The 27,980-nt window shown below is 30.6% G+C and overlaps 1 protein-coding gene, 1 long non-coding RNA gene and 1 other non-coding gene across 3 annotated transcripts in view; 2 read left to right on the forward strand and 1 right to left on the reverse strand.

Annotated features, from left to right (window-relative positions):
* LOC111630454 overlaps nt 1–14,621 on the reverse strand; it is a 16,039-nt gene extending 1,418 nt beyond the window's left edge. Inside the window, exon 1 of the long non-coding RNA XR_002757529.1 lies at nt 14,484–14,621. This is a non-coding gene — a long non-coding RNA (uncharacterized LOC111630454). The remainder of the gene's footprint in view (nt 1–14,483) is intronic.
* On the forward strand, nt 14,511–27,949 carry LOC111630453 (immunoglobulin superfamily containing leucine-rich repeat protein 2-like). Its single transcript, XM_023374555.1, has 5 exons — nt 14,511–14,934; nt 20,048–20,119; nt 25,982–26,053; nt 26,329–26,400; nt 26,806–27,949. Exons 1-5 carry the CDS (start codon nt 14,765–14,767, stop codon nt 26,945–26,947), a joined length of 528 nt encoding a protein of 175 aa, XP_023230323.1. The 5' UTR covers nt 14,511–14,764; the 3' UTR covers nt 26,948–27,949.
* Nucleotides 22,489–22,616, forward strand: LOC111630455. The gene has a single exon (XR_002757530.1). It is a non-coding gene; the product is annotated as a U11 spliceosomal RNA (small nuclear RNA).
* Nucleotides 27,950–27,980: the final 31 nt, after the last annotated feature.

Raw genomic sequence — 27,980 nt, forward strand, 5'->3', positions numbered from 1 at the left:
TACTAGCTTACCCGTCGCGCATTGCTGCGATCTCAGAAGAAAGGAAATTCAAGCAAACTCGTTATGATAAAATTCAATTTACATTTTATCATTTTTATTGAAACTTATTATTATTATTCATTTTCATCGGGAAAACATTTCAAAGTGTCGTTTCAATTCTATTTATTTATTGGAGTGTTTGTGGATACACGATATTTTTTGTTTTTCCGTCTGGTGCGTACACGAATAAATCGGAAGGTTTTCCGACGCGTGAGCCGGCCACATACACTTGTCCATGCGAGAAGCACGGATTCTCCAAATTTAGCCCATACACTCTCAGCGATTGTCAGAAGTGCGATATTCCCCATTTATATATATATATATATATTTTAAAACTTTAAAGTATGTTTTTAAAATCTTGATAATTATTTCAATAGTGAAATCTATTTAAATCCACCGTGTTAACTTCGACAGTTTAAATCCACTTAACAGTTTAATAAAAAAAAAAAAAAAAACCGAATGAATGACGAGGTTATAACTCACCATGCCATCTGGTGCCTAAAAATAAAACTGATATCGAAACATAGAAAGAGTTCGAGGATATTCTAATTCTCTCAACGATCCCGTAATTCGAGAAAAAAAATGCAATTTCCTGTTTTTGATTCGCTTGTAATTTTGTAAAAACGAAGACAGTTTATAAACCTTCATTAAATTACAAATATTTTTATAGAAATTTTATTTAAAAAAAAAATATTCTCTTATTCGATAATTTCATGGTTTAACATTAAAGCCTTTTATTATCCATTGCGTTTTCTTTAAATTGTTACTGTAACGATTTAATAATAATTTTTGGGTTGTTTTATACTTGGAAAATTAAATTTTGATGGATAGAAATAACGAATTTATATGTTTTAATATTGCGACGGTTATAATGTGTTTACTATTATTTACTGTGCTGTCGTAGCCAACGCTACATAACGTGACAAAAGGTCATTTACTGCTATCACGATCGATTCTTGATGATGTTATTAAAACGACAACGAATCGAATTTATTTCCTGTCCCCGTGACGATAGGAAAAAAAAAAATTGATGCATTCGATCGAGGCAACGTTAACGTGATCGATGCCATGCCATTACTTATAATTTTTTTTAAATTTTATCTATTTTAAAAATATATATATATATCCACTTAAGTAAGTTTATATATAATTTTAATAATTTAAAAATTTAAATATATATATATATACAAACGCATATATTCAATGATTATTATTTATTTATTTTTTTTTTTATAAATAAAATGTAAATATGGCGTTCTCTCGTGACAGCCATTTTTGAATTGACGGATCACGTGATGAAAAGGTTTATGAATTTCGTAGTGGTTGGAGATTCTTATTTTTGATTTGATTTTATATTTTTCAATAAAGGACCTTACTAGAGTAGAAAATTGAGTCCACCAATCTCGTACTTTTTTTTTTTCTAAAGAAGTCACCAATCTAGTATAAGCCGATCATAACGGCAATTGAGTCTTTTATTGGATCTATGGTGTTTTTTTGAAATATCCCGGATGTAGGGATTTGACGTAAAAATGGCGGGAAGAAAAGTTATTTGTCATCATCTCGATTTGACAGTCGACAGATTGGACAGATTGTCGGCTTCCTGCATCCTCCGGGATGCTTTGACAGATGGTTCTATGTCTGAATTCCAACCTTTAGAGCCGACTAGGCGTCGTCGTTCGAATTAAAATGACGTTCTATGATATACGAGACCGTTTAACGTTTAGAAAAACTCGAGTAGTCCGACATTTTCGTTTACTGACCCGACATTTATAAATGCAAACTCCATATCGCTTGCAAATTGTGTGGACTTCGTGCTGAATTTTTTTAACTCTTATTGGCATCTTACGTGGGACGAGTGCCTCTTAATTGCACGTTTTTAAATTATGATCATGGATCCTTTAAAAAAAATAATTATTATTCATAAAAAGAAGGAGATTCGTCTCTTAATCACGGGTTAATTAATCCTGGAATTAACTGTAAGAAGAATATATGCTAGATTTTTGGATGTCCTTTGAAACATTTCTTTTTTTAATGAATTAATACGAGGACTTCATTATAAAATATCCGAATTTAAAGGTTTATTTAATGATATAAATGAACTTATGATTTATTCTATTATTTATTCTTAACATCTCTTTAAGTTTAGCAAGAGTGTAAACGGTTTCTATTTTGAGGATCGGATCATTTTTTGGTAAATTGATAATTATTTATGCATAATAAACAATTTTGTCAATTAATCAGCGATTTTAGTGTTATAAAAATAAAGAACCATATAATTTATAAGAATTATTAAACTGTAAAGATTTTCCCTTTCAGTTTATTAAAAATTTATGCAAATAATATTTTAAAAAATGGATTTTTTTGTAATAATTTTTTTGTGATAAATAATTCTTAATTAATTTCAGTAAGCACTAAATTTGTTTATTACTATAATTAATAACTACATTAATTTTACTTAGTGCGTCATTTGTTCTCCTTGATTTCTCCTCCTAAAATCATTGTTTGTATGCTTTCAGGTGTACAAATTGCAAAACTTTGAGTACTAAATTCTTAAACTGAAAAATATTTTTAAATTTCCAACATTTTAAAACATAATAATCGTTTTATTATAGTCTTTCAAGAGAAATCTGTTAACTTAACGGTATATTACAACGATTGTGTAAGAGATAATGCGATAAAATCTTCTTGATCCTATCTAAAACCAAATTGATAAAAGATCTATTAAACAAGCTCGGTTAGAGCTTATTTACGGGTCCCTTAAAATCAGGTTTTTGGTTTCTCTCGGTTTAAGGTCAGATTGACTGCATGAGCGTCAAAAATGTGTGTAGCAATATTTTCGTAGCAAACTGTGAATAGTATATCCCGCCTAGAATTACTCAGTTGGATGGAGTCGCCTTTCTCAAATGCACCGTCCTTTCCCATGTCAGACTAACTGGCTGCACGTGGGGGAGGAGAGTAGAGAGGGCAGGTGTCGGCCTTCTTTAGCTTTCTAGAATGTCCGACGCCCGGACGTGTGAAAACATTTCTCGAACGTTAGTAGAAGGAAAGACGTTTGTGAGTCGATCTCTCTCTCCCCTCGGTTCCATTTAACTCGTTTACAAAAGAAAAGTTTTATTCTGCTTTCAAAGAGAATCGTTCTCTGTCTCCCTAGGCCTATTCCTATCCAGGTATGTGATGTGTTCAATGCAAGCCTGTGAATGGAGCTTTGTAGGATTGTACGGACAATGAAACCCAGTTAGGTACAAAAAAGGAATGCACTATGAGGGCATATGTTTAAGTTAGGGTCCGAGGAACCTATTAGAACGTAATGAATAACCTCGATCAGTCAAGTGAACTTGAATCTATAGGCTTTATGCAATCTTGTTTTTTTCTCTTTTTAAGGCCATTCTTGTAAAGACAGAATTCGAAGAACGTTCAAAAATGAAAAATTCCGAATAAAATTGCCCATTCATCTAGTGTAACACCGGCTAATTCAATTTTCGTTTAGGGCATTTTATTACGAAAGCTCTCCACCAACTACTCGTAAGATTTCAAAGGTAGGCGAATTTCAAAAATTCCCACGTTCGGGGAGCAGAGAGGGCTAAATAAGAATTTCATACATAATTTTTTGGCGCCAGAGATGTTAACATATACAGTTACCTGGTAGACGAGCACGTTTATTTGTAACGCTATACTCTTAGTATTTTGAGCAACATAACACCTTTGCTACCAACAAGGCGCCTATGTGGAGTCGCTATTCATTATACGGTTCAATAAACAAATTTGTTTAGAATCAACAAAACAAAAATAAATAAATAAATAAATAAAACTAAGTTTTATCGAGTGTAACGCATAAAACTCGAATATATTTAGCATGACTTTCTGAAAATTACAAAAATCAAAGTTGATTATTCCAAATGACATTTTCCCATTTACATGGGTCAATAGGGAAATTAACAATAGATGATCCTTGAAATAAAATGTCGTTAAGATAAACTGATACTCGCTATAAACAATAGGAAAGCCCTTGACTATTTGACACCAGGTATTGCAATAACTAATATTTTATAGTTGTAACTCGAGTTAGTTACAGGCCAATATTCTCATAAATCATCAAGATAATAACCAATGTCGTAACACTTAATTCAACTCTATCAATTCTAGTTTTCATGTTTTTCTCATTATTATTCATGCAAATGATTCGAATAGCTCGTCTTTCTCTCGTTCGTCTCGTCACGTAAGTTACGCGTGCCGGATCCCCTAATCACTCGATTGGCCTCCTCCTCTCGTGACAAAACGTGACGGATGAGAGAGAGAGGGATGTGGGTGGTCGAACCATCTGTCGGACCGAGATGATGTAATTTCCGTTTCAAACATTTGTTCGAAAAATGGTTTCGCCCAGAAACATAAAACGATATATTTTATTATTCTTTCGTATTTATTTTAAGCCTTAAATTTAGTCTTAAAATATCCTTAAATTAAGAGTATTTTAAGTGGATTTTAAGACTTTTTTAAAGAATAATAATTACTAATTCAAAATTTTGTTTATAAAAGGCTATTCTAAGCCTTGAAAATCCACTTAAAGTAATCGTCTAAGGCTACTCTAAACCCTAAAACCTAAGAATCAGAGATACTTAAGTGGATTTTAAAGAGATAATTACTTTAATTTGAAAGTTTATATTAAAAATTCGGAATTATTTATTTTATAATCTAAAACGTGAACGATAGAACTTTAATCATATTTTTATAATAAATTGTGTAAAATATGAATTATTAATATAGTGAATGTTCAGCGGTGAAATGTCATTCTATGATACAAAGATTATTATAAAAATAATATTAAAATATGACTGATTTTAACTAAATAAAAAAAAAATTATATAAGTAAAATCTGATGAAATGGAATCGTTTTCTCGTAGCACCACCCACTAAACTCACCGGTTTAATTCGTTTCGCTTCCAAGAAATGTTAAGGATAAATAAACGGACAGACAATATAAATACAAAGAAATTTAATTTTCAAAAGTCCAACAGGCAGAAACAGACAAAATAAACACAATGGCGTTTTTTTTAACAATTAAAAATGAAAATATAGACTATAAATTACTGTAATGCTGTCTTATAATGCATATTTTCTTATATTGAAGATTACTCTAATGCTTTTTATTGATGAAATCAATCACAGATAAAGCCAATCTTTTAGACATGCACTCTGGAAGTTTCCATTATTATTATTATTATTAGAGTTTTCATCGTTAACATAAGGGAGATGGCTCCAAGATCTGTACTGTACAAACAACCATGTATTTAGTAACATATTACATATTTGATTTCGTTCTCGTTACAGTTCATTTCTTCTTACGATGATTGCATCCATCTTTTATTTTTTATTTTGATTTGAAATTCCAATCTTGATTGGGTAATCGAATATTTTATTTTTGACTTTCAAATATTTGTTATGACACGTTTCTTAAATTTCATCGTAACAAATAGTCGTTACGTCTTCTAAATTTTCATCAAAACTTTCGTTTTTTTTTTTTTTTTTTTTTTTTTTTTTTTTTTTNTTATTATTATTATTTTTAATATACTTGTCTGTAGAGAAACCCGTAGTGTGGAGGTGGATTAAGAGTCAAGGTTTCTGTCCAGTTGTCACGATCGAGTAAAGGTTTGAAAAGGCAAAAACATACACGCCCATCTCGTCTTTCGTTTTCTAAACCTACAGCACCGACTGTTCGGATGTCATTAATTACTCCTTGCTTCCATTGTTCGTGTAACGCCTTATATTTATGCTACACCCTAATACTCCTCCTTCTGGTAATGTTCTCGCTTATAAAATATGCTCACACGATTAAGATCAACAGGCTGCATAAGTTTTCTACTTATTTTCCCCCATAGCTATTAATTATATTCTTGTTATATATTTTAAGGTATGCTAATGGCAAATAAAGTTAATAATTCTTATTTTTATCTATACGAGTATAAGAAAACATTTAAATTATAAGCTCAAACCTTAATTTAACGTTCTTCTCCCATCTCCAGTATTTAAATGCTGCATTAATATGGGAGAACAATACCGTGGTCTTACTGTAGCTTATTAGTAAAGAAACAGTACTTAATCCTATACAGAATAACAGAGAAAATATTTAAACAATCGGGTTAAACCTCTATTTAACGTTTTTCATTGGGAATATCGCAACATTAATATATAAGAACGATAAATCGAGGTTCTATTCTATGTTACTGGGAAGAATATGAACTTTACTCTATTAATAATCTGCAAAATTTAAACGTTTCTGCACTTTGTAACGCTTAAAAAGCAATTTAAATGCTTAAAGCAATTTATAAGTTCGTTTATTTAGTCTCTGTAACCGTAAAATGTCAGCAAATTTAAGTATCCAATTATTTTAAAATGTCTCAACGAAGCTTTGAATAACAACTCAGTTGTAACGTAGAAACTGTAATTTTGGATATTGAGTCACCACAAATAGTTTGTGAACCTGTTACTCTTTACGCTGTAACTAAGTAGAAATTTTGTATATAAGCCAAATTTTATAAAATAAAAACTATTTTTATAGAAAATTGTGCCAAATTATTGATTAAAAATAGATTACGGTTGGATTAATAACCAAAAATAGGAAAGAAAAATCGATAATTTAAACAATGCTGACAGATGGTGGATGGTAGTTAATTCGCCGCTAATTGAACCCTATAATATTCACATTAATGATTAGTCTAAGTCGATAATTTAAAGAAAAAACTGTCCAAAAAATAATTTTAAAAATTTATTTTAATGATAATTATTAAAATTAAGCTATAATTAAGTTTAAAAACCAATTTTCTAATAGTATTTTCCATATTAAAATCCATAATTTAATAGTCTTTTAGCAAACTTAATTGACTTCTAATATTAAATTTTTAATAAATTAAAATAAATTTATGATTTATTTTATTAAAGTCATAAATTTAAATACATATAAACATTAAATAAATCATGCAATTTAATAAACAATTAATTTTTTAAATGAATTTTTGTACTTTTTTAAATGAATTTTTGTACTTTTATAAATGATATATTTTTTATATATATATTGATATATAATTGTAAATTATATAATTTTATTTATTTTTCTTCCATTTTTTTAATGTAATAAACAATTTAATCAGCACAACTTTAATCTACTTACAACCATTAGAATGGTAATTACACAAGTAATTTATTACTTTTGCAATTGCTTGTTTAATAAATGGTGTTCTCTTACAAACTAGCAAAAAGAAATCTTCTACAGCTTTGAAGATTCATTAATTTTATTTTATTATAACAAACAGGATAAAATTCAAATTTAGTTTTTTAAAATAGGTTTTTCTCTGCCACAAATTAAATTTTATTTGATTGATTATAAAATCTAGTATAAATGACAAAGTAATAGTTCAACATTAGAAATAGTCATTGTTTTTTTATACGACATTTAACAATTTAGAATATAAATGAATCTTTTGATAAATGTTCTGTTTAAAAGCTTTAAAAAATAAATAAACAACAAATAATACACAGAACCCAAAAGTAAGTTAACCACTTCTATCTTACCAAATGCTTTGTTACTCCGAAAAAACTATTCAAAACGAGCTCCTTCTTGTTCTTTACACAAATTTAGTTTACTATTTACGTTCACAAATGTATTTGGATCACATAAAACATGGTTAACTGACTTTTAGACCACCAGTATATATTATCTAAAACGCCTTAAAAATATTTTTATTAATTTAAAATATCGTGTTTAAATTATTAATGATTTAAATATTTTAAAATTATAGATTTTTAACCCCCCAAAAAATGTATTTAACGGTTAAGTTCTAATTAAATAGAACATTTAATTCATCACCGTTTAAATCTCATAACAATATTTTAAAAAAATTCAATATTAATGCCATACTTTAAGTAAGGATACTGTTCTAGTTTTCGTCAATTCGATGATTGATCTGAGCTTAAAACAAATAGTTACCGCCCATTTTATATAAATGGAAACACCCAGCGGAGAGAAAATTCGAAAAACGTTCACGAAAAAGTGGCCCACCTGTAGCAAGCTACAAGAATTCCCATTCGTTGTAGGTCCAACTCCACGATGATTTATCATACAACACATGTTAAATCGCTAAACACACCGACGATGGGGACTGTAAAGAGCTTCCTTTCTCTATTCCTGTGGATAAAACAATGCATCTAAGTAACTACACCTCTACAGATTTACACAAGGGATTATAAGATTAGCTTCCTCTATCTGGTTAACGACATAAATAGCTACTGACGTTACAAAACATTAGCAGACAAATGGTAGGGAAAAGGAATTTTATGAGTTTTAACTTATTCTATTAAAGTCTTATCAGAGTTTTGGGCACTTATTTAATGTTCTCAATGTTAATTTATTAAAAAAATCTCAGAATATTTCACTAAATAGAAGCCAAGTAATTTTTTTTCTACCATATTGTATTAGACAGTAGTGGTTTTATGCGTTTGCCTAAGATCCCCCGTTTTTAGGGGCCTCAGATATTATACACGAGATCTTGGTTCAGTATTCAGAATCCAATACCAGCTAAGATCTTGGACTTTGATACAGTCTTTACAATAGAAAATTGTATAAAAGAGGCCTCGCACAACCTAAAAACTACACTAGTGATAGGCTCTTTTTCCAGTCTATTTATCACTTAATTCCAATTATTAAGAAAGCTCAGTTAAACAATACTTCATGTGATTTTTTTTTTCAACTCATTCTGTAACTTCGCATTAAACAGAGGCTGTTTTGCCTAAGGCCTCGTGCTTTTAGGAGCCCCAAACACGATATTCTTTCTGTCTTAGTCCATTATAAGCTAGAATCCTACATCTTGTACAAACATTTATTTTATATAAACTTACACAGAAAAGGCCTCACTAATACAGGTTTACGTAGGGCCTTGCACAACTTGAAAATGATAAAATATGTCAGTTAAAGATATTTTACAATGATTTTTAAGCATTCTGTTAACATCTTTTCTTAATTTAAAGCGTCTACTTAACATTTTCAATGTCAATTTGTTAAAAAATCTAAGTTAAAAGATGCGCCAAGTTAATTTGTTAAGAGTTGAGATTGGCTGTAAACAAGGCGAAAAGAATTTGTAACCTTCAATCGCATCAAATCATGTTAGTTGTTAAAATAATAGAAACAGACTAGGATACCGGTTGGGTTATAAAAACTGGCACGAGGCAATGCGCTCGTGACTTTGGCTCGTGATATAACGTCACTTTAGTGTCACATGACAAACCCCCTTTTGACTTCCTGTTGTCTTTAGGAGTACAGGTGCTATGATTAGAGCATGATGATACCTATCCTTGGATATAATCCAAGACGTGTTTTTCTTTTTTTAAACTCGGTTAAATATATTCTATCAAAATATCTCCCATTAAAACCGGAACGATTGAAACATCCTTTTGATGATAATGGAAAGTGAAAGGTTGCCATTTTCAACCGTTGTTTTTTAACACCGTTGTCAATTAAAATAGCATTTATCTAATCGAATGTTTTAATTATATTTAAATTAAATTTAATCGCAATTTAATTTTCTTAGATAAAATTATTTTAATATTAATTAAAGTTTTCATTGATTTCTTAGTATCGATGATAATTAACAGATGGCGCTGCATCGATTTAGATTAAAACGCCGCCTTTTTTTTTTCGGAAATATTTCATTTTATTTTATTTTTAAAAATAAACTTATATTTAAATAAAATGAAGCAAACTTTTAATAAATATTCGTGATTTAAATTTTAAATTAATAAAAATGTATTAAAAATTTATTTTTTTAAAATTAGTTCTTTAAAGTTTGTAATGTTAATTAACTGCATCGAATGGTTCTCGTCACGAACGAAGAAAATATGAAACTATGGCTAATTGAAGAAATTTTAAACACGTTATTCGTTTAATATTACAACCATTATTTCTTTTTTCCTTATTCTATATTTATTTTTACCACAAACTCAGACTCAACATAGCCGAGTCGGAATAAGACCATTAAAATTTTAAACATGGACCCTGCACCTGTTAAGACCAAAACTTTGGATGAAAGAAGAAGAAAAGATAGAAAAAAAGCGAGACATTTCTGCCATTATTTTGTATAAATAAATAGCGGGGGTAGAAGCTTTAACACGCTTGCGCAATATGCTGATGAATTACAACACGTGCTCGTGCATAAGGATCGTGCATGTGCTTTTTCTACGCTACTTCTTCCCTCCCGCCTTCCCTCCTTCTACAAATTAGAAGTGCTAAATAGTGCTGAATTGACGTGGTATATAAATTATAGCTTTTATGATTTATATATTTTGATTTTGAATATGGAATAAACAAACTCTAGACCGGTTTTCGTAAAGAAAATAGACCTAAGCGAAGATTTCAGGAATATCGAATGAATAATCGATAATTATCAGGTTTTCTTTTGTGTATCTATTTATGGATAGAGAATGGAAGATATCGATGAAGATCATATAAAGAAAGATAAATTCTAAAATTTCGATCTAAAAAAAGGTAAATTTATATTTAACTACAAGAATGAGAATGAGTCAAAAAGCGCGCCGCTTCACAAAGAACATTAGGAATGAGTAAAAGGAGGACAATTAACGAGAATTCGGAAATAACTCTAGTTTGAATCCTGATATAGGATTTGTCATTTGGTTAGACAGTATTTCCTTTATTGTCGGTAAAATTTTTTAAACTAAATCCTAATAGATAATGCTTAATAGATAAACACGAAGTAAAACGAAATTAAAAAGATTAATAGTAATTTAATTAATAAGTTTGTTGACACTATTAATTTGCCATATTTTAATGAGCCATACGCGTTTCATCTACAATACATTTAATTTCCTCACGTGTCAACACAATCAACAAATGACGTTTCGCAGCTGTATAGGATTAACAATTTGACAAATGTACACGGTAAACTTTTCAGTTCCTTTTCTTGCAGGTGCAGTTCGGAGCCAAACTACCACCCTCACACTTGGCCTCTGTATCAACAATGTACCCCAACTAAACCACACACACATTTCTTTTCCCACGAAATCTGTCTAAAACCGTGTTATTTCAGGTGAAAAAAGAATTGTCTCAAAGCTTTAGAATAGACGTATATATACACAAAGTTTTACCGTTCAATAAAACCAGACATTTTAAACAACGAAAATTCATTCTTTTCTTTAAACTTATCCGAGTCACACCTTCTAAATCTATTGCAATAGGCAAGATGTTCTTACCACATCTGGCATTATGAAATTTACACATGTATTGACTCACCCGCTCCCACTTTTTTTAATATATGTGAGCGGGCCTTAATTCTTTGGATTAGTAAAGCTTAATCTCAATAGAATCTTGTAAGGGAGGAACCTTTTAAGCTTGAATCTATCCTGCTGCGAAAAACGTGACGTTGCAAATGACCCTGAAAATGAGCTAGATCTTGTTGAACGCTTAAACACAATATGGAATATTGTTCTATTGTTACTTTAACTGGAAACAGCTGTAATTAAGAAATTACTTAATTTTTATTTTAAAGTTCCTTCTTGTATTTACAACTTTGACAATTACTCTACATACTTTAAAACTTATCGAAGACTATATTATTATTATTGAACTTATCGAACATTTAAATATTAAATAAGCGTTATGGACTGATACGTAACATGCTTACGCAGCTGTTTTTCAAGTCCGTAGTTCGTCTCGCTATTTCAAGTTTCTATACTGACAAAGCATCTTCAAATTATAAAATGATGATTCGTAAAAATATTTATAAATATTATAAATTATTAGCCTTATATATTATTGTAATATAATAATTTATGATAATTCTTCTTATATTTAGTGTATGAATATACTTTATATTAATTTTTTTACGTACAGTACTTTATCTTGAATATCTAGTATAACATATAATTTACTAAACTTACACGTTGATAATTAAACTTTTTATATTAAAAAGTTAATAATATTTGATTTTATTTAAAAATTTATAGATGTTAAAATGGTTATAAGTCTTTTTAAATAAAATTTGCCATCTTTAAAGAGATCAGATTTGAGATATCACTATTTATTTATGATCACTAAATAGGTAGAAATCTTAAAAAAAAAAAATATTTTAAGATTAAAGTTTAACTTCTAAACTGCTTACATTTATTATTACTGATAATTAAAATGCTAATTTTAGAATTTAGATATTGTATCGCGGTCTAACTTAAGCAGTTTTGTTATCGTGTTACTACAGAATAAGAGCTTACATACTGAAAGAATTCTGTAGACAAACAAAAAATTTCTCATCTATTAAATGGTTGAAATAATAATTTATTAGTATTTTATTATATAATACATTTTTCATTTATTATTATAGGGCCTATATTATTAAATAAGAGTTTAGATAAGGCTCGACTAGTTACATATGTGTGCCTTTTCCAAAAGCTATAAAAAGTATAAAAATAAATAAAACAGATTTTTTTCATAATTTATCAGAAAAAATTTTATATCACTTTATATTATCCTTTTTACATGAAAGAGTACATTTGTGTTACCCCTCTTAGTTTGGATTCCCAAAATTTGTCCTAACCAAATTTTTGAGATCTTGCTAAGTCTTCTCTATGTGGTCTGATTATATAATTAAAAAATTATTTTAATATATTTTAATTTTACAAGTATAGAAATAATTTTACATATTAATTTTAATATATTTTACGATATATTAAATTTAAAAGATGTAACTAAAATTTAGATCCCTTTCTTTGATTTTATAACAATGAAAAATATTCAGCTTCTAAAGGCCGAAGTTTCAGATGGAAAACATTATAACTATTAACTTAGCTAAAAAACCATTCTTTCAAGAAAACTTAATTTTAATTTAAAATCATTCTTTTAATTTTAAATATATAGTTTTGGCAATGTATAAGATAGTTATAAAAACTTTTTTTGTTTTAAAGTTATATAAATAATATTCACAAAGATAATAATAGAGTTATATAATAAGAAAAAATCCAGAAAAAATATCTCCAGAAAGATAATGCGCATGCTTACAGGAAAAAAAAAATGAAAGAAAGATCTGTGAAGTTAAATAGAAGTGGGAGGAGTAAAATTTCGAAGTATTATAAGATGTAAGAATTATTTTAAAATACTTTTCTAGTAATATATTAAACTGCTTTTAATTTGTACTTATATTTAAAAAATTCTGTTAACTGACTTTTGACCATCCTGTATACTTAACAATGTTCAATCTGTTTCAAGTAAACTGAATTCCTATATTTTATATATTGAATTTGTGCTAATTTATATATTGTACAAGAAGAATTCTATTTTGAATACCTTTTTCTAAAGTTTTTACGTAATAAAGTACAGCAATTTAGTCTTTACAATGGTTAACTGACTTTTGGGCTATCCTGTGTATAAAAAATTTTATTTTATATTTTTAAAAATTTTAAATTTGTAAAATATAACCCAGTGTTTCTCTCAACCTCTAACGAATCGTCGCCCCCTTTAATGCAGTATCGTCCTCTTCAATAAAACCGTTACGTAGTATCGTCCCCTTCACTTCAAAATTCCGATGCCGAGGGCCATGGCTAACGCCAAAATCGTACTGCATTGAATAGACTAGTGACTAGTATAATGCTATTTGTTTAATTATTATACGATATAACGAATAAAATATCTAATTATTTTTAATATAATGTTATACTATATAGCCCAGAAAATTGTTTTCGCCCCCCAAATATAAATTGTTACTAATCGCCCCTCAACATGGAAAAACGCCCACATGTGATATCGCCCCCGTTGAGAAACATTGATATAACCTATTCATATTATTTAAAATTTCTTATATTTTAAAATAATACACAGATGATAAAATATTTAACATATTTGTATAATTTAAATATTAATAACTCATTAAAAATTATTTAGAGAATTTTTAAAAACATTTTTTTTTAATCTTAAAACAATTAGAATGATTTACTTTTTAAAATTCTAACAGAGAAAAATCTTTATAAAAATTATTGATTTTATTTTAATATTTAAAAATATATAATGTTTTTATTTTTCTCATATTAATGGAGAGAAAAATGAAGGATTTAAACAAGTTTTTCTTATGCAAAAGTTATGAAAAATATAAGAAAAATTAAGGAAAAATTAATAATTAAATCTTTCCAAAAAAACTAAAATTGTGATTTTATTGAAAATTTTAAAAATTTCCAATAAATTATGAATTTATTGGAAATTCAGTAAATTAACAAATACATATAGATAATTTTTATATTGCTAGAGAGAAAACAATAGAAAATTTAAATATATTTTAACACGTTAAAAAATTAAGATTAAAAAAATTCCCGATAACATATAAACAGAGAAGCACGATCTTAATGTTTACATTAAGAGGACTGAAACTACTCGTTACGAATCGACCAATGAAACTATACCTTACCTAAATACCACATGACACGACGCAACCAATGAGAAGCGAACGATCGCTTTAGCCATCTTCCAGTATAAAACGTGGGTGTTTAGTGGCGAATATGTTCAGATCAAACATAAGAAGGTCGAAGGGTTACTTATCGTACATAATAATCGTCCGGAAAGCGTGTATGTAGTCCAATTAGTTAATAATGTTATCGGCGAGACGTAAGAATCGGTGAGAAAGACGTTTGTGTTTGTTGTGTGTTGCAAGATTCCCGTCACCCAAGACTTATCGAGGGGGGAACTGTCATGGCGGCGATCGTAGGAACGATCGTTTGGTTGATGATTCTAATGTCGTCTGTTGCCTGTCAGAATCGTCTGTGTCCTTCATCTTGTTCGTGTTTGGGATCGTTCGTCGATTGTGCGAAACGTGGATTGATCGAAATACCAAAGGATCTACCCGACTGGCTGGAAATATTGTAAGTATATCAAGCGACCTTCGTTATATTGACTTAGGGTTTGTATGCGAATTGATGTATTCTAAACACGTAACTAGCCGAGATGTGATAGAATAGAATTATGCACGAAGAAGTGCGTAATTCTATTGACATTCGAAGGCTTAATTGATAAAATATCGCAATTTACGATGTATGTAAATATATCGTAAATTGCGATCATTCGAAGGCTTTTAATTTATAAAATATCGCAATTTACGATGTATTTACATACATCGTAAATTGCGATATTTTATCAATTAAGACTTGGAATCTATATTTAAAACAGTGTTTAGTATAGCAAAAAAGGTTAACGTCGATAAAGCGTCAGTGCGGCTTTTCTACGAGCTGCAATCTATCTTGCAAATTATACAATCGCTCTGGAATATTTAATTCATAATCTTATTATTAAATATTCTCATTAACGATTTGTGTCCATATTCGTTTTTTTAGTTTCAAATTCGTTAGTAAATGTAAGGTTTTCTTATGGATATATTTATATGAAATGAAAGTTTTCGCGTTATTAGTGATGAAAATGGATATTTTAAATCTTCAACATTTGAGCTACCGATGTTACCAGATGTGCCGTTGTCAAAGCGGGAACATTCGAGGAGTTTTCTTAAATATGTCATCGAATGTTATTTTACATAAATAATGTTTAATGGTATGAATGCAAAATTAGTTTTTGTTTTTTTTTCTCCTGATAATTTTCGAAGATAGGAAACTAATTTCACGATTTCCAACGATAACAATAGGGAGATGGGTGTGGTTCATTTGTTAAGGGTTCCCAGTTTTGGCAACAAAGTAATGAATGTCGGCTTCCCTCTCTCTTTTTTAGAAATCTGTTCTCGATTTTTTCTCCCTTCCAGACTTCCAGTTGGGTCTATAAGTGTGTCAGCGTAGAGCAGATGCGATTTCTGCACCCATCCCGTGATTTAGAAATGTCAGAATTAACCTTTTGCACCCCTAACATCTTCCTCTCCTTTCGAATCGTCACATAAATTGATTTAAAAAAATTCTTTTCTTAATTTTATAACTTCTAGAATTAACTTTATGTAATAATTTTACAATTTTTATAAATATTTACGCGATGTTTGAGTAATTTCATCCACACGAGAAGCCATTTAGGTGGCATTTAAATATCATATGTGGTTATAGAGAATGGGGATATTATGGGTGCTGCGGTAATTCGGTCAACAACTCGATTGAAACAAGAAAAAAAAGAACATGAGAAAGAAACAAAACCGTGCCGTTTGATTTAAGGGGAAAATTTTCACTCGATCACGTGATTTCGACGTCATGGGTCTGTGAAAAGCATTTACGGTGCTCTTGTGTATCGGGCGTGGTCACGTGCGATTACTTTGCCCCTCCGATATAAAGGTACAGAAGAGAATTTTTGTCGAGGAATACGATTTTTATGAATGCAATTTCTATCCATTAAACTAGTCGAATCGATCGAGAGGCAGAGGAGAGAATCCACGAAATTACAGCGTGCGAAATGCCCTGAAAATTCAACCATTTCGTGTCCATTCTTGAAATAATCAATTGCAGTGTATTTTTCATATTTTTTTTTCTTTTGTCGAATGCATTCTCTGGCGGTAGCTTCCGTAGTCTGGTTGCCATAACAACCGAACCACATGGCACGACGTGTTTACCAGCCCGGGGGTGTGCCGGTCGTTTACCATTCGGGTGTTTAGAGAAGGGACGGCAGAGGATGACGAACCCGAAACTTGTGAAGTATTCTTTCGTCATCGGGTATCGTAATCCTAATGAGTTTCCAGCTTAGTTAAATGAATACCGTTGACAAGTCCAGGTGTCCGGTTTAAAGTGATGGATGGTAGGGGTTCTAGCTTTCAATAAGAGACAACTATTGTACGATTTTGATAAAAGTAGACTCCCCGAAGCTGGTCAGGTGCATTTGTGTAGGAGCATTCACGAGTTTTCTTCATTCTAGCACAAACTCGAGCGGACTTCACACCTGTTTACAATAAATGGATCTTTACATTTTTCGGAGTTGGCAGATAAAAATGAAAAATATTCTCGCTTCTTTCTTGTATTTCTACATCAGTTTGCTCAATTTGTTAATTTGTGTTTAAATTTTATTTACGTAAAATCTGTCTTCTTTTTACATATTTTAAAGATTTTTAAGTGTTTAAATTATATGGCATATTTCTACCGCTGTTAAAAGGCATTTTAAAAATTAATATCATTAATATAAATAACTTTTAAAGTCAGAATGTGATATAACGTTTAAAAATTTAGATATTCTTGATTTTTTTTTTGTAACGTTTTAAAAGATAGAAACTACTTTTACTTTTAAAAAAGTGAATTTTATAAAGGTGCCAAAACCGAATCCTTTTAGTTTTTATGAACTTTTATGATTTATTTTTGTGAATGAATTATACGGATTTAAGGAAACCGTACATATTTTAATTATTACTTTAATTCAAAATTACGAGATTATTTAAAAAACGAATAGTCCTATAGCAGTATAATTAATCCAAAAAATCCGGTAAAATTATAATAAATCTAATTAGGGGCACATGTTTTCCAAATGTTATCAATTACGAATTTTTAATTTAAAAAATTAGTTGGCTTTAAAAAAGTTTTTTCCTTTTCTCATTTATTAATTCTTAATCGAAATTAGAAAGAAATTCAGCTCTTCAATTATTCATTGACAGGATACACTGTTTAATTATTGTTGTTATGTTGCCTTAATTAAGTTTTTCATTATAGCAATTAATTAGAAATCCATATTAACCAATGAATTTCGCTTTAATTAAGAACTAATTAAGATTAGTTTATATATATGTGTGTGTTTGTATTTATATATTTTGTATGAGATTAGTTGAATTTTTTATTAATTAATATATAATTAATGAGTCTATTGTTTCTCAGAAAATGCATAATTTTTTTAGAAAACCAGAAAATTAACAACAAAACATTTTGTAAATTATAAAGTTGTACTTTGTAAATTGTTAAAGTGATGAAAAAATGAACTTTTTAAAAAAATCTATTTTTTTTCGTATTTTTAAATGAATATTATACTGTATAAAGCAGCGGTTTAAAGTAAAGCAGTGTAATGCTGTATATTGTGTAGAATATAAAGCAGCAGTATATGATATGCTGTGATAGCAAATTTTATATTACTTCCATGTATATAATGTTTTATGTAATAAATGATTATCATTAATTTATGCATAAATTATGCAGATTTAGAATTGGAATTAATCTGTATAATATGATAGATCTTCATTCTGTAGAACGCATCACATTTATATTATTTATAATCTTTTTTTTTAGGACCATAATTTATGAAAATTAGTTTTTGTTGATAGTTTTTGTCACAGCTCAGAATTATACCAGTTTATATATAGATGTTTGTAACAAAAGAAGAGGGTTACAAATGTTAAGTTAAAAAAAAAGAGAGGAGAAAGAAATGCGAATATCGGTTAGCAGGCATTCAGGTATTTCAAATAGAAGTTAATTTTCAAACAAGCAATGGAAATCACGCAATTAAGTTTTTTATACTCAATTGAAACATTCATTTAGCGTTAAATTAAAAAAAAATAAATAAATTCCTTCTTTAAGATACTTATTTTAAAATTTATATTAAAAAGTAAATGGCTGGATAATAAAATATTAATTGAGGTTGTTTGAAGTACCAATTAAGACTTTTTTCCCTCTGAAAATTGATTTTGTTTTAGCATTTTTTAAAAATTTTTATTCTATATACTGTAACAGTTTTTTTTTTAATTTTTTGAAATCTCTTTAAATTTCAAGAATATTATTATTATTATTATTATTATAAAGTTCAGACTTGTTTAAAAGCTCGTATTATTGGCATAAAAAATCAGAATAACTTTTTAATTTTTATACTTTATTAAATACTTGAAGTGTTTTTTGTTAATTTTCTCAAATATATAATTTAATTTACTCTGTTATTAAGCATAATTTATAAATATTATGTTTTATATTTTGCTTAAAATATAAACATAATGGTTATAAATTATGCGTCATATTTTGCTTAAAACTGCCTCCAGTAATCTACTATGACTTTATTCAAGTGAAAATAAAATGGCATACATTTAAAAAAATAATAAAATTTGAAGATCATTCGAGCAATGTAAACCAATTTTCGAACTAAGTGGAGATTAGATTAGCAATTTATATTCAGCGTTATGTCGGAGAGTCGATGAAAATCGAACAAAATTGGGAGTCTATGTTTACTTAAGAGAAATAGGAGATAAAGCAGAGACCAAAAAAGGTATTCATTCATCCATTTGAGAAGTGTGAGCACGTTTGGCTCCAGTAATGCCTGACGAATATTAATCAGACACCACCTAATTCCATTAAAGAAAACGATAGATTTTTCTGATATTAGGACTGTTATTATCTCACCCGTTTATCGAGACGACGTCTAACTAACTAACCCCTTCCTCGATCACTTCTCAGTCATTTCTCAAGTTAGGGCATTAGCCCTTGGCAGGTCATCATTAAGGATCCTTCATTAATATATTCGCTTTGTGATCAATTGTCATCGCTCCAACAAAAAAATTATATTTTTTTGAATTATATTTTCTGTTTCAATGAATTACAGTTTAATTCTTTACCTGTTTTTTTAGTTGTCTTTCGTGTTTTTTTTAAAATTAATTTCATTAGTTTTAAAAATGATTTACATCATCCTTGTAAGCGCTTTATATATTTCGGGTACAGGCGTTCTGGAATTAATCTTGTAATTTTATTAACTATAAAGAAAGATGTATAAATTTAAAAACTTTTATTAATTATTCAAGATGTTTTAAGGTCTCTAATATTAAAGGAATATTTTGTATTCGTTCATTTTAAAGCATTCTAGAATTTTTATCGTTAAGTTATAAAAATGAGGATTTGATTACATCCGAGACTTTCATAATGCGGATGTTGTGATAATGAATTTTTCAAGGAAGTTGTTAATAATAATATATATATATATTTAATGAGATAAATTAATATAAAATTGTTCGATTTATTTCTTATATTATGCTAATTTAATAGAATCTCGAAATGTTTAATGCAACTGTTTTCTAAATTTTTTATTGTATTATTTTCTTTGTAGATATCTACAAAGTAACCATCTGACGTCGGTAGCCGATACAGCATTCTCAGACACTCATTCTCTGCATGAAATGTGAGTACGAGTTTTGTTTATTTTTTATTCACTGTGTTTGTTTTACTTAGCGATTGAAAAAAATGACGCATAGGTTAACATTCGTTATCATTGCATTTATTGATAAGGATATAGTCCCGTAGGCAGCCATAGAGGTTTTAAAAAAATGTGTATGACAATACTTGACAGGTGAGATCTCACCTACATTCCGCATTTTGTTCGATCCGCAGCGGGGATTGCGATTTATGGAGAGCTAAGGCGCCAGACCCAGTCCACCCTCTTTCCATCTTCCCGGCGGGGAAACCCCTGCGTCTTTTGTAACGTTCCTACCTCAATAGACATTCTTGCCCTCCCAGTTCTTTCTAAATCACTCCAGTCTGACTCGAACCTGTTTTTCTCCCGTCTTCTCCCCTGTATTGAAAACCATCACAGAATCAAAATGTGCCCGTAGGGTGTACAAGCACAGGAGTTTAGTCTCTTTCCTGTCAGGATTATGTTAATGCTAATTAAGATTTAAAAAAAAGAATGATTTTTCCTACTAAGGCTGTTTCCAGGGGGGAAATTGTTTAATTGTTCTCGTAAAAGAGAGCTCGATTGTTGATAGAAATCACGATTTTCGTTCGCACCGTCGAAAAAAGTTCTACTTTTCTGTGAATATCATAAACCGGCATCACGACTTCAGCTCTAACTTTGTATCGGAAATTCATTTTGCTTTAAAATATTTCCTAACATTTGTTAACAAAATCACCGTTAACGTGTTAATTGCCATTAAATTAATAAATATTTAAAAACTTGTTAATTTAGATTCATGTTTTTGAAAATTGTTTTGTTCTTTTCATGTGTATAAACTATACAATTTCGGTATGGATAGGAAATTCTACTACATCAAAACACATACATACATATACATAAATAGAGAGAGAGAAACATTTAAAAATAGAATAATTTTATTACGTATATAACCGATATCAAAACGCAAAAATTGTTCCTCACTTTTTAAATTTAAAAACTAGAATTTTTCGGTGTGCCCCTTTTTTGGCAATTAAAAAGTCTGGCGATATGACGTTAGAAAAGAGACCCTCGGCTGCGATAAACACCTTTCTGTTGATGCCATTGGCCCGACGTCTTCCACGCAAGGGTTAGGTGCTGGCGCCTAACTGGTATGTGAACGGGCCAAGGTGTGAACACGAGTCCGGTTCACTCGTCACACGAAGGTCAAGGTTCATCCAGATGGATATCCGATGAGAATACCTTTTTGGAGATGCGAATATACATACACACGAGCGCCTATCCCACGCGACGCACCCGTTTCTATGGCGTGACGCGTCCAGGGGAGGTTATTCGCGTTGTCGAGTATCAATCTTTCCCTTCATCGAAGAGTGTTACTAGAAAATAGTAGGTGAAAGCAACCCTATCCGTCCTTTAGAGAATAAATCTGGCGAATCTTCCACTAGGTTTCTCACCTCGGGTGCGAAAAATACGCTGGATTCTATCAGCGGGGTTTTACTCCATCTATCACTTGTCAAGACATTTAAACGCTTTTTTTGGCCCGGAGTAAGAGGCGATGCGCAAAAATTAGCCAACATTGTTGTTCCCGCCATCCCTTTTTCTTTCGACCCCAGTATCGTGAGGGAGTCTGGGTAATTACTCCCACCCGTGATCGTCTCCCGCGTAGACGTCGAAGGTCGACCACTCTCACCTTTAGCAGTCGCGACGGTCTTTGCCACCTTTTCATGTAATGCGTTAAGAACTGGTGTTTGCTCACGTGACTCGCACCTTTCTAAATTTATGAAATGTTAACTTTTTCCTTTTTAAAGACGCAGTTTGCTTCTTTTATAAAGTTATTTTATTAAACGATGTTAACTGTTACTGAATTATTTATTATATAAGTGTAAATTAAGCATTATAAGTTATATTATTTGTTTTAATATATATTATACATATGTAAAGGACAATTTCCTGTCATTCCTCCCATAGTGCGCTCAAAAGTTGCACCTTATTTTAAGTTTTCAATTTTAAAATTTTCTCGATTTTTTTAAATTTTTTCGGAAAATAAAAAAAAATGATAATTTAAAAATATATAGAAATATTCCGTTATAGTGACACTGAACGGCGATAAACCGCAATTCGAAAGCACGCGACTGCAACGACGCCGCCATTTTGGAATCGGAAGCGAAGTGAGAGTAAAATAGATCGAATTAACAAAATTTCGCTTCGGATAACGATTTTTCTAAGAAACTCGTCGACGCACATTGCATAGAATCTCCTACACACGAAAAAGTTTCGAACACGCGAATGTAGATATAAATATTTGGTAAAGTTTTCCGTTGACACCGCAGACAGGAGTGATTAGAAGCAATATAGGTCTGCAAGGAGGGCGAGGTGACTTTAAAAAGGGTATTTGCTTCTTGATGGTGCGCGGTTCCTCTGGAACTGTGTGGAATCGCCATCTAGAGATTCTGAATACATAATTTTTGTAGTTCAGGAGCTGTTGATTGGCTCAGTCATCGACGCTCCTCATTAATTCTAATTCAAAGAATAGACAGATTATTTATGGCTGTTGGATACTAACGTCGATCGATTCCAATCTGTAAGAAGGATAGACAGAGGGTCCTGCAGAATCTTTCGCTTTTCATTAATCACGTGTCTACCTTTTCTGCACGTGCTCCATAGCGGTTATCTTCCCACGTTTTACAATCAAATTTAGTAGCATTTTCTTTCCCGTTCGGTTTGGTGAATCTTAATTCACATTTATTATGTGTGTTTGTGTTTTTTTTTTCTTTTTAACAGGAATAAACTTTCCATGTTTTTCGAATATATAATGAATACTCGTTTGTTAGGAGTTAACAGAGCCTTTCTTTATTTAGAATTTCGTGTTTTTTTTAAACTTTTTGTTACGTTTTTGTGTTTTGAATAAAGATCTTTCCACTGTTTGTTTGCATCGAATCCGCAATAAATCATTTTTTCTGGTGGGGTGGTGTTTCTTTCTGAATCGGAAATCTCGTTTTATATTATTTTGGCTTATTTTATTTTATTCTTTTTGAATCTCCAAACTTTCCCATGATTTAAAAAACGAATCTGTTATAAATTTTCCGTAATAAAATGAGTTAGTGATTTTTTTAGGTCGAAATTTCCAGCTTATTGTTATATTTCGAGTTTTTTTCGTTTTGTTTTTAGAAGGACAAGCTTTTCCATATTTTAATATCGAGTCTTTCTTTGTTCTAGAGTGATGGAGCCGCTCTTTATTCAGAATTTCGAGTTTTATATTGTTCTTGGGGTGTTGATGAATTTCACTTTTTGTTCTTTTTTTTTCCTGAAAGAACAAAGCCAGTGCTCGCTGACTTTTTGTAGCAGTTTGTGTGGGTGATTGAAAGAGGCGCTCGATGGGTGATTTTATGAAAGGTGTGGCTAATCTTTAGAAAGGAAGAGGGGGGGAAAACGAGATTGTGGTTCAATTAAAATTCCGAGGCAAGTTTTCTTTCGTTCTTTCTAATGGTTAGCCTTTATTAATATATTTTTATAAAAAGCTTTGCTGATAACGGGTTTAATATGCTTTATCGATTTTATGTAAATTATTTGTGTGATTTATATTAAAGGTGAATGAATTTAATACGATTGTGACGTATTTAGTGTGTGTTACTTATTCGTACGATGTTCCGAGTGAGGAATTTGCTGACTTCGAACTATTTTATGGAATGTTATTACGAATAAACAAAATAAATCGAAGATAAAATGTCGAGTTACGAAACAATTTTATCTATAAAACTGATTATTATTTTGTTTGATGACAAAATATTTACAGAATCAATAACGTTTCTATAATAGTAACGAAATTTTGAGTGCTTTGTTTTCTAGTCGACTTGACTTGACTACGTTGGGACAACTGAGGCATTTTGGTAGTTGGGGTGATAATGATAAGATGCCACTTTTCCGTTGTCCGTGAGACTTGTTCACACCTTTATTCGCTAGTTGTGATTGAGATAACATGCTTCGTTACTTGACTATGTCGAATCTTATCTGCTTTTTCTCGCGAACTTATTTAATCGCCCACTCCCGTCTAAGATATGTTAAAATTCGTGAAATAGCGTAGTCGAAACATAATGGTGTAGTATGAATCGATCATTTTGAAAGCATTTTCTTAAAATTTAAGAAACACTAATTTGAATATATGTTAGAATTATAATATGTATAGTCCTGTTTACCTTTATGCAAATTTTATTTGCAGAATTAACAAATTTATAAATAACTAAAAGTGCATATATTTTTCTATAATTTTTGATAAAATAATAATAAAATACAATTGATTTAAATAAAAAAAATTATATTGTTTCATTGTAGTTCAAAGTCCGATTTCGAAACATTGATCTGATATGCCAAATGTACTTTTCATCTTGCAATTGTCAGATAGATTTACTTTAGGACCTTTTAGTTGCAGCAGATGGCATTATGTTTGATAATTGTTTCGTTGACTCGGTTTCTTCAACCCGATCTCTCGGGGATCATTAGGTCGCACGTGTGTTGAAGCTAAAACTCCGATTACTTTCAGGTGCGACTTTGAAGTATCCGAAGGGTTTAGAAATGCAATCGCTCCGCCTACGTGGGCTGAGATTCAGGGTGTGAAAAGTAGCCGAGACACAATGTCAAGACACTCCCCTGTCACCTGGTGCGTCACATAAATTTAGGCGGTTCTCGTAAAACTGTCCCATTGCTCGTATCCTTATTGCCGGATTGTCCATAATGCCACTTAGATTATCCCAAGATTCTTAATACGCGTTTGTTATTGTTTTTTTTGAATTCCTCTGTGTACACGCTGATGTAAAATGTCGAAATTCGGTTTATTATGTGGGTTCGAATGAAAAATGCCTGATATTGCTAACGATTCTAGTTACAGGTGTCTGGTGGGTGCGGGTAACGCACGTGCTCAGACAAAAGATAGAAAGCGTCAGGTGTAAATGGCCGTCTCATTACATGTTGAACCTCGCCTCTCCTTCAACTCTGCACGTGTTGTCAAGGTGAATATTTAGTTACTGGGCGGTAACCGTTTCGCCTAACTCAATGCCGGATGTAAAGTTTTTGAAATAAAAAAGAATTAAACCTCCAAAAAGTGAGCTTTAGCACATTTAATAAAAGTTTAATGCTAAGTTATCCTATGCAGAAAAGCGTTCTCATCTGTTACCAGTTCGTGGGAAAGGATGAGACGTGTGCCATTCGCATCCTGACATGGTAGTATTTCTCTATTAAATTCTGACAATCACCGGCTAGGAAGATTGGAACCCATGACTCAGTCGTCGAGCTAGAAATTACATTAAGTCGTTAGAATAGACGTAATTGGATTCACTCTCTAAATATCAATCACGATTGGACGGACGGTGTTGCTGCACGAGATGATTACTTTCAATTTGGTCATCACATCCTTCCTCTGGCTAAATAGGAAGTGTGGGCGAAGTAAACCGTCTTTACGGTCATTGTTAAATTTGTTAATGCGAAATGGAATTCATTTATGTCACCGTGAATAAAGTGGGGGACGGTTTAGTTTCAACTAAATTTAATTGTCGTCTTGCCGTTGAATCAGTGTTATGAAATTTAGTGATTGAGAGCCAACCCGGTCTCAATAAAGTGTTATAAGAAAATTGCTTTGCCATATCCTGACTCGAGAATGCTCGAATTTTAATCATTCGCTCTCTTAATTTAACACGCTGTCACGCGTTATTACACTTATTCCTGTCGATAAAAGGATATCCTTTGAATACTTCGGCAATCGATTACGTGATTAGATATAGAAGAATAATTTCTTAATTTGTTTCAAGATGCAAATTTTATGATTTAAGAAATAAATGATGCACACATACATATTGATAATTAATAAAATTTAACTAATTTCAGAAACTTAAATCACAATCAGATTAGAACGCTTAACACCACGGCATTTCGTCATCTAAACGAATTAGAAATCTTGTAAGTAAAAATATTCTATTATTTAATTAGTCCTTCATTCTATTATTAACTCTGTTTGACCTATAACTTTATTTATATATCATGTAATTTTGTAATGTAGTTTTTAATTCCGGTTTTGTAAGGTGATACACCAATTATATTCAAACGTGGAAACATTAAAATAGAGATAACGAATTAGTGCCTCTTATAATCCTTCTTCCTAGAACATTATCACTTTTTTATGTTAAAAAATGTTTAAATAAATAAAAATACCTCATGATTTTATTTTATTTTAGGAAAATCGAACATAATCATTTAAGCGATATTCCTGATCTCGGTTATTTACCAAATTTGACGATGTTGTATCTGTAAGTATATTGTCAGTAGTTGAATTAAATTTTATTTATATATAATTCTTTTATAATAAACGGTTCTAAACACTTCTAAAATAAATAATTTATTCTTAAATTAATATTTTTTTCTTTAATAAAATTCAATTTTTCAGTTTAAGATATTGTATTTTTATAGCATTTATTGAAAGAGTGTGTATTCCAACTAGTAAGTCGCGATCTCTCAGAATTTCAGTTCTTTTAATATGCTAGAAGAGTATTCTGTTCTAAAATAGCGTTGGAAAATGTTACGCTATTATAATAACTTATATACATATACACACTTAGGCTACTTTCTTATTAAATACAGACGATATTGGTATACATGTATGGAATTTTCAAAAGAATTAATTTATGATAATTTAATTTTAATTAATATTTCAGTTCCAACAACGAAATCTTCACGATTAGTAGGACTGCTTTAGAGAACTATCCCAAATTGAAAGTATTATACTTAGGTAATAATAAAATTGTCGACATTCCTTCTGGAACCTTTCCGGATCTCATTAAGCTGACCATTTTGTAAGTAATTTTATATTATTATAATAATTTTAAATCTTGAAAACAACACAAATTTCCTATATATCTTATTACGCAGACAAGTCGTTTTTTTTCTTATTTTATTCTATTATGATGTCCATTATTTACTCCCCTTTTCCCTATGACGTTATATCGTCATAGCAACCGTAGATGTAGCTTTATTCATTTATATTTTCCTTTAGTGATCGTAACTCTTGGCAAGGACATTTCGACCCACGTAGTTGTGCAGGTGTTGGCAGCTGTCCCGTAGACTGCGTGGTGTGATCGCAGCTGGTCTCCTTGTCCGTTTACCTTCGAAACTGTCGTAGAAAGCGCCATTTTTTTCCTTGTTTTTAAATGAACAACTAGACGCGAATACGCGAACGGAACATTTCGAAGCTGGAGCTATAAGTTCTCCCCACTGAAAATACTCGAGTCGATGACGTCAGTTGTTTAACTTCCCGAGCCCTGATGAAATCCTTTGCGCATTGTTGCTACTTATAGTTAGCACTTGTTATTTTTGTTTCCTTTCCCCTATTTCTAATTTGGTGTTTCGGTCCCAGGTGTTAGTACCGGCAACGCTTTGATCGCAACCTACTTACACAATCTATAAATGACGTATTCTATACTTTATCTCCTGCACCCACTTTTTTTTTAACGTAAATTATCAGTCTTTTCACACCTTCGTTCATAATTTTTTCCGATTTTTCCTATATTATTTTTTTATAATTGGAAAATTAGAAGTTGTTGGGCTAGACGACATCTGGGCTGAGTCATAACCCTTTCTGTACGTTCCCACCTTTGTGTTTGGAAAGGATTGCAGTTATTGAAGCTTTTGTTAACAACCACCCCATTTTCCCAGTTCATTTTTTTTCCTTTCTACATATTTTTCTTTCATTTGTGATTTAGAATTGACTTGTAACACCTAACATTAATAATTGCTTGAATTTTAGTAAATTTTCTGGAAAATAAATTATTGTTGGAAACTTTGAATAGACTTTTTTTTTTAATTTTAAAATGTTAAAATGTTACAATCTTAA

This window comes from Centruroides sculpturatus, unplaced genomic scaffold (genome assembly GCF_000671375.1).
Source record: "Centruroides sculpturatus isolate CEXI.00-Female unplaced genomic scaffold, Cexi_2.0 scaffold383, whole genome shotgun sequence".
Classification (NCBI taxonomy): domain Eukaryota; kingdom Metazoa; phylum Arthropoda; class Arachnida; order Scorpiones; family Buthidae; genus Centruroides; species Centruroides sculpturatus.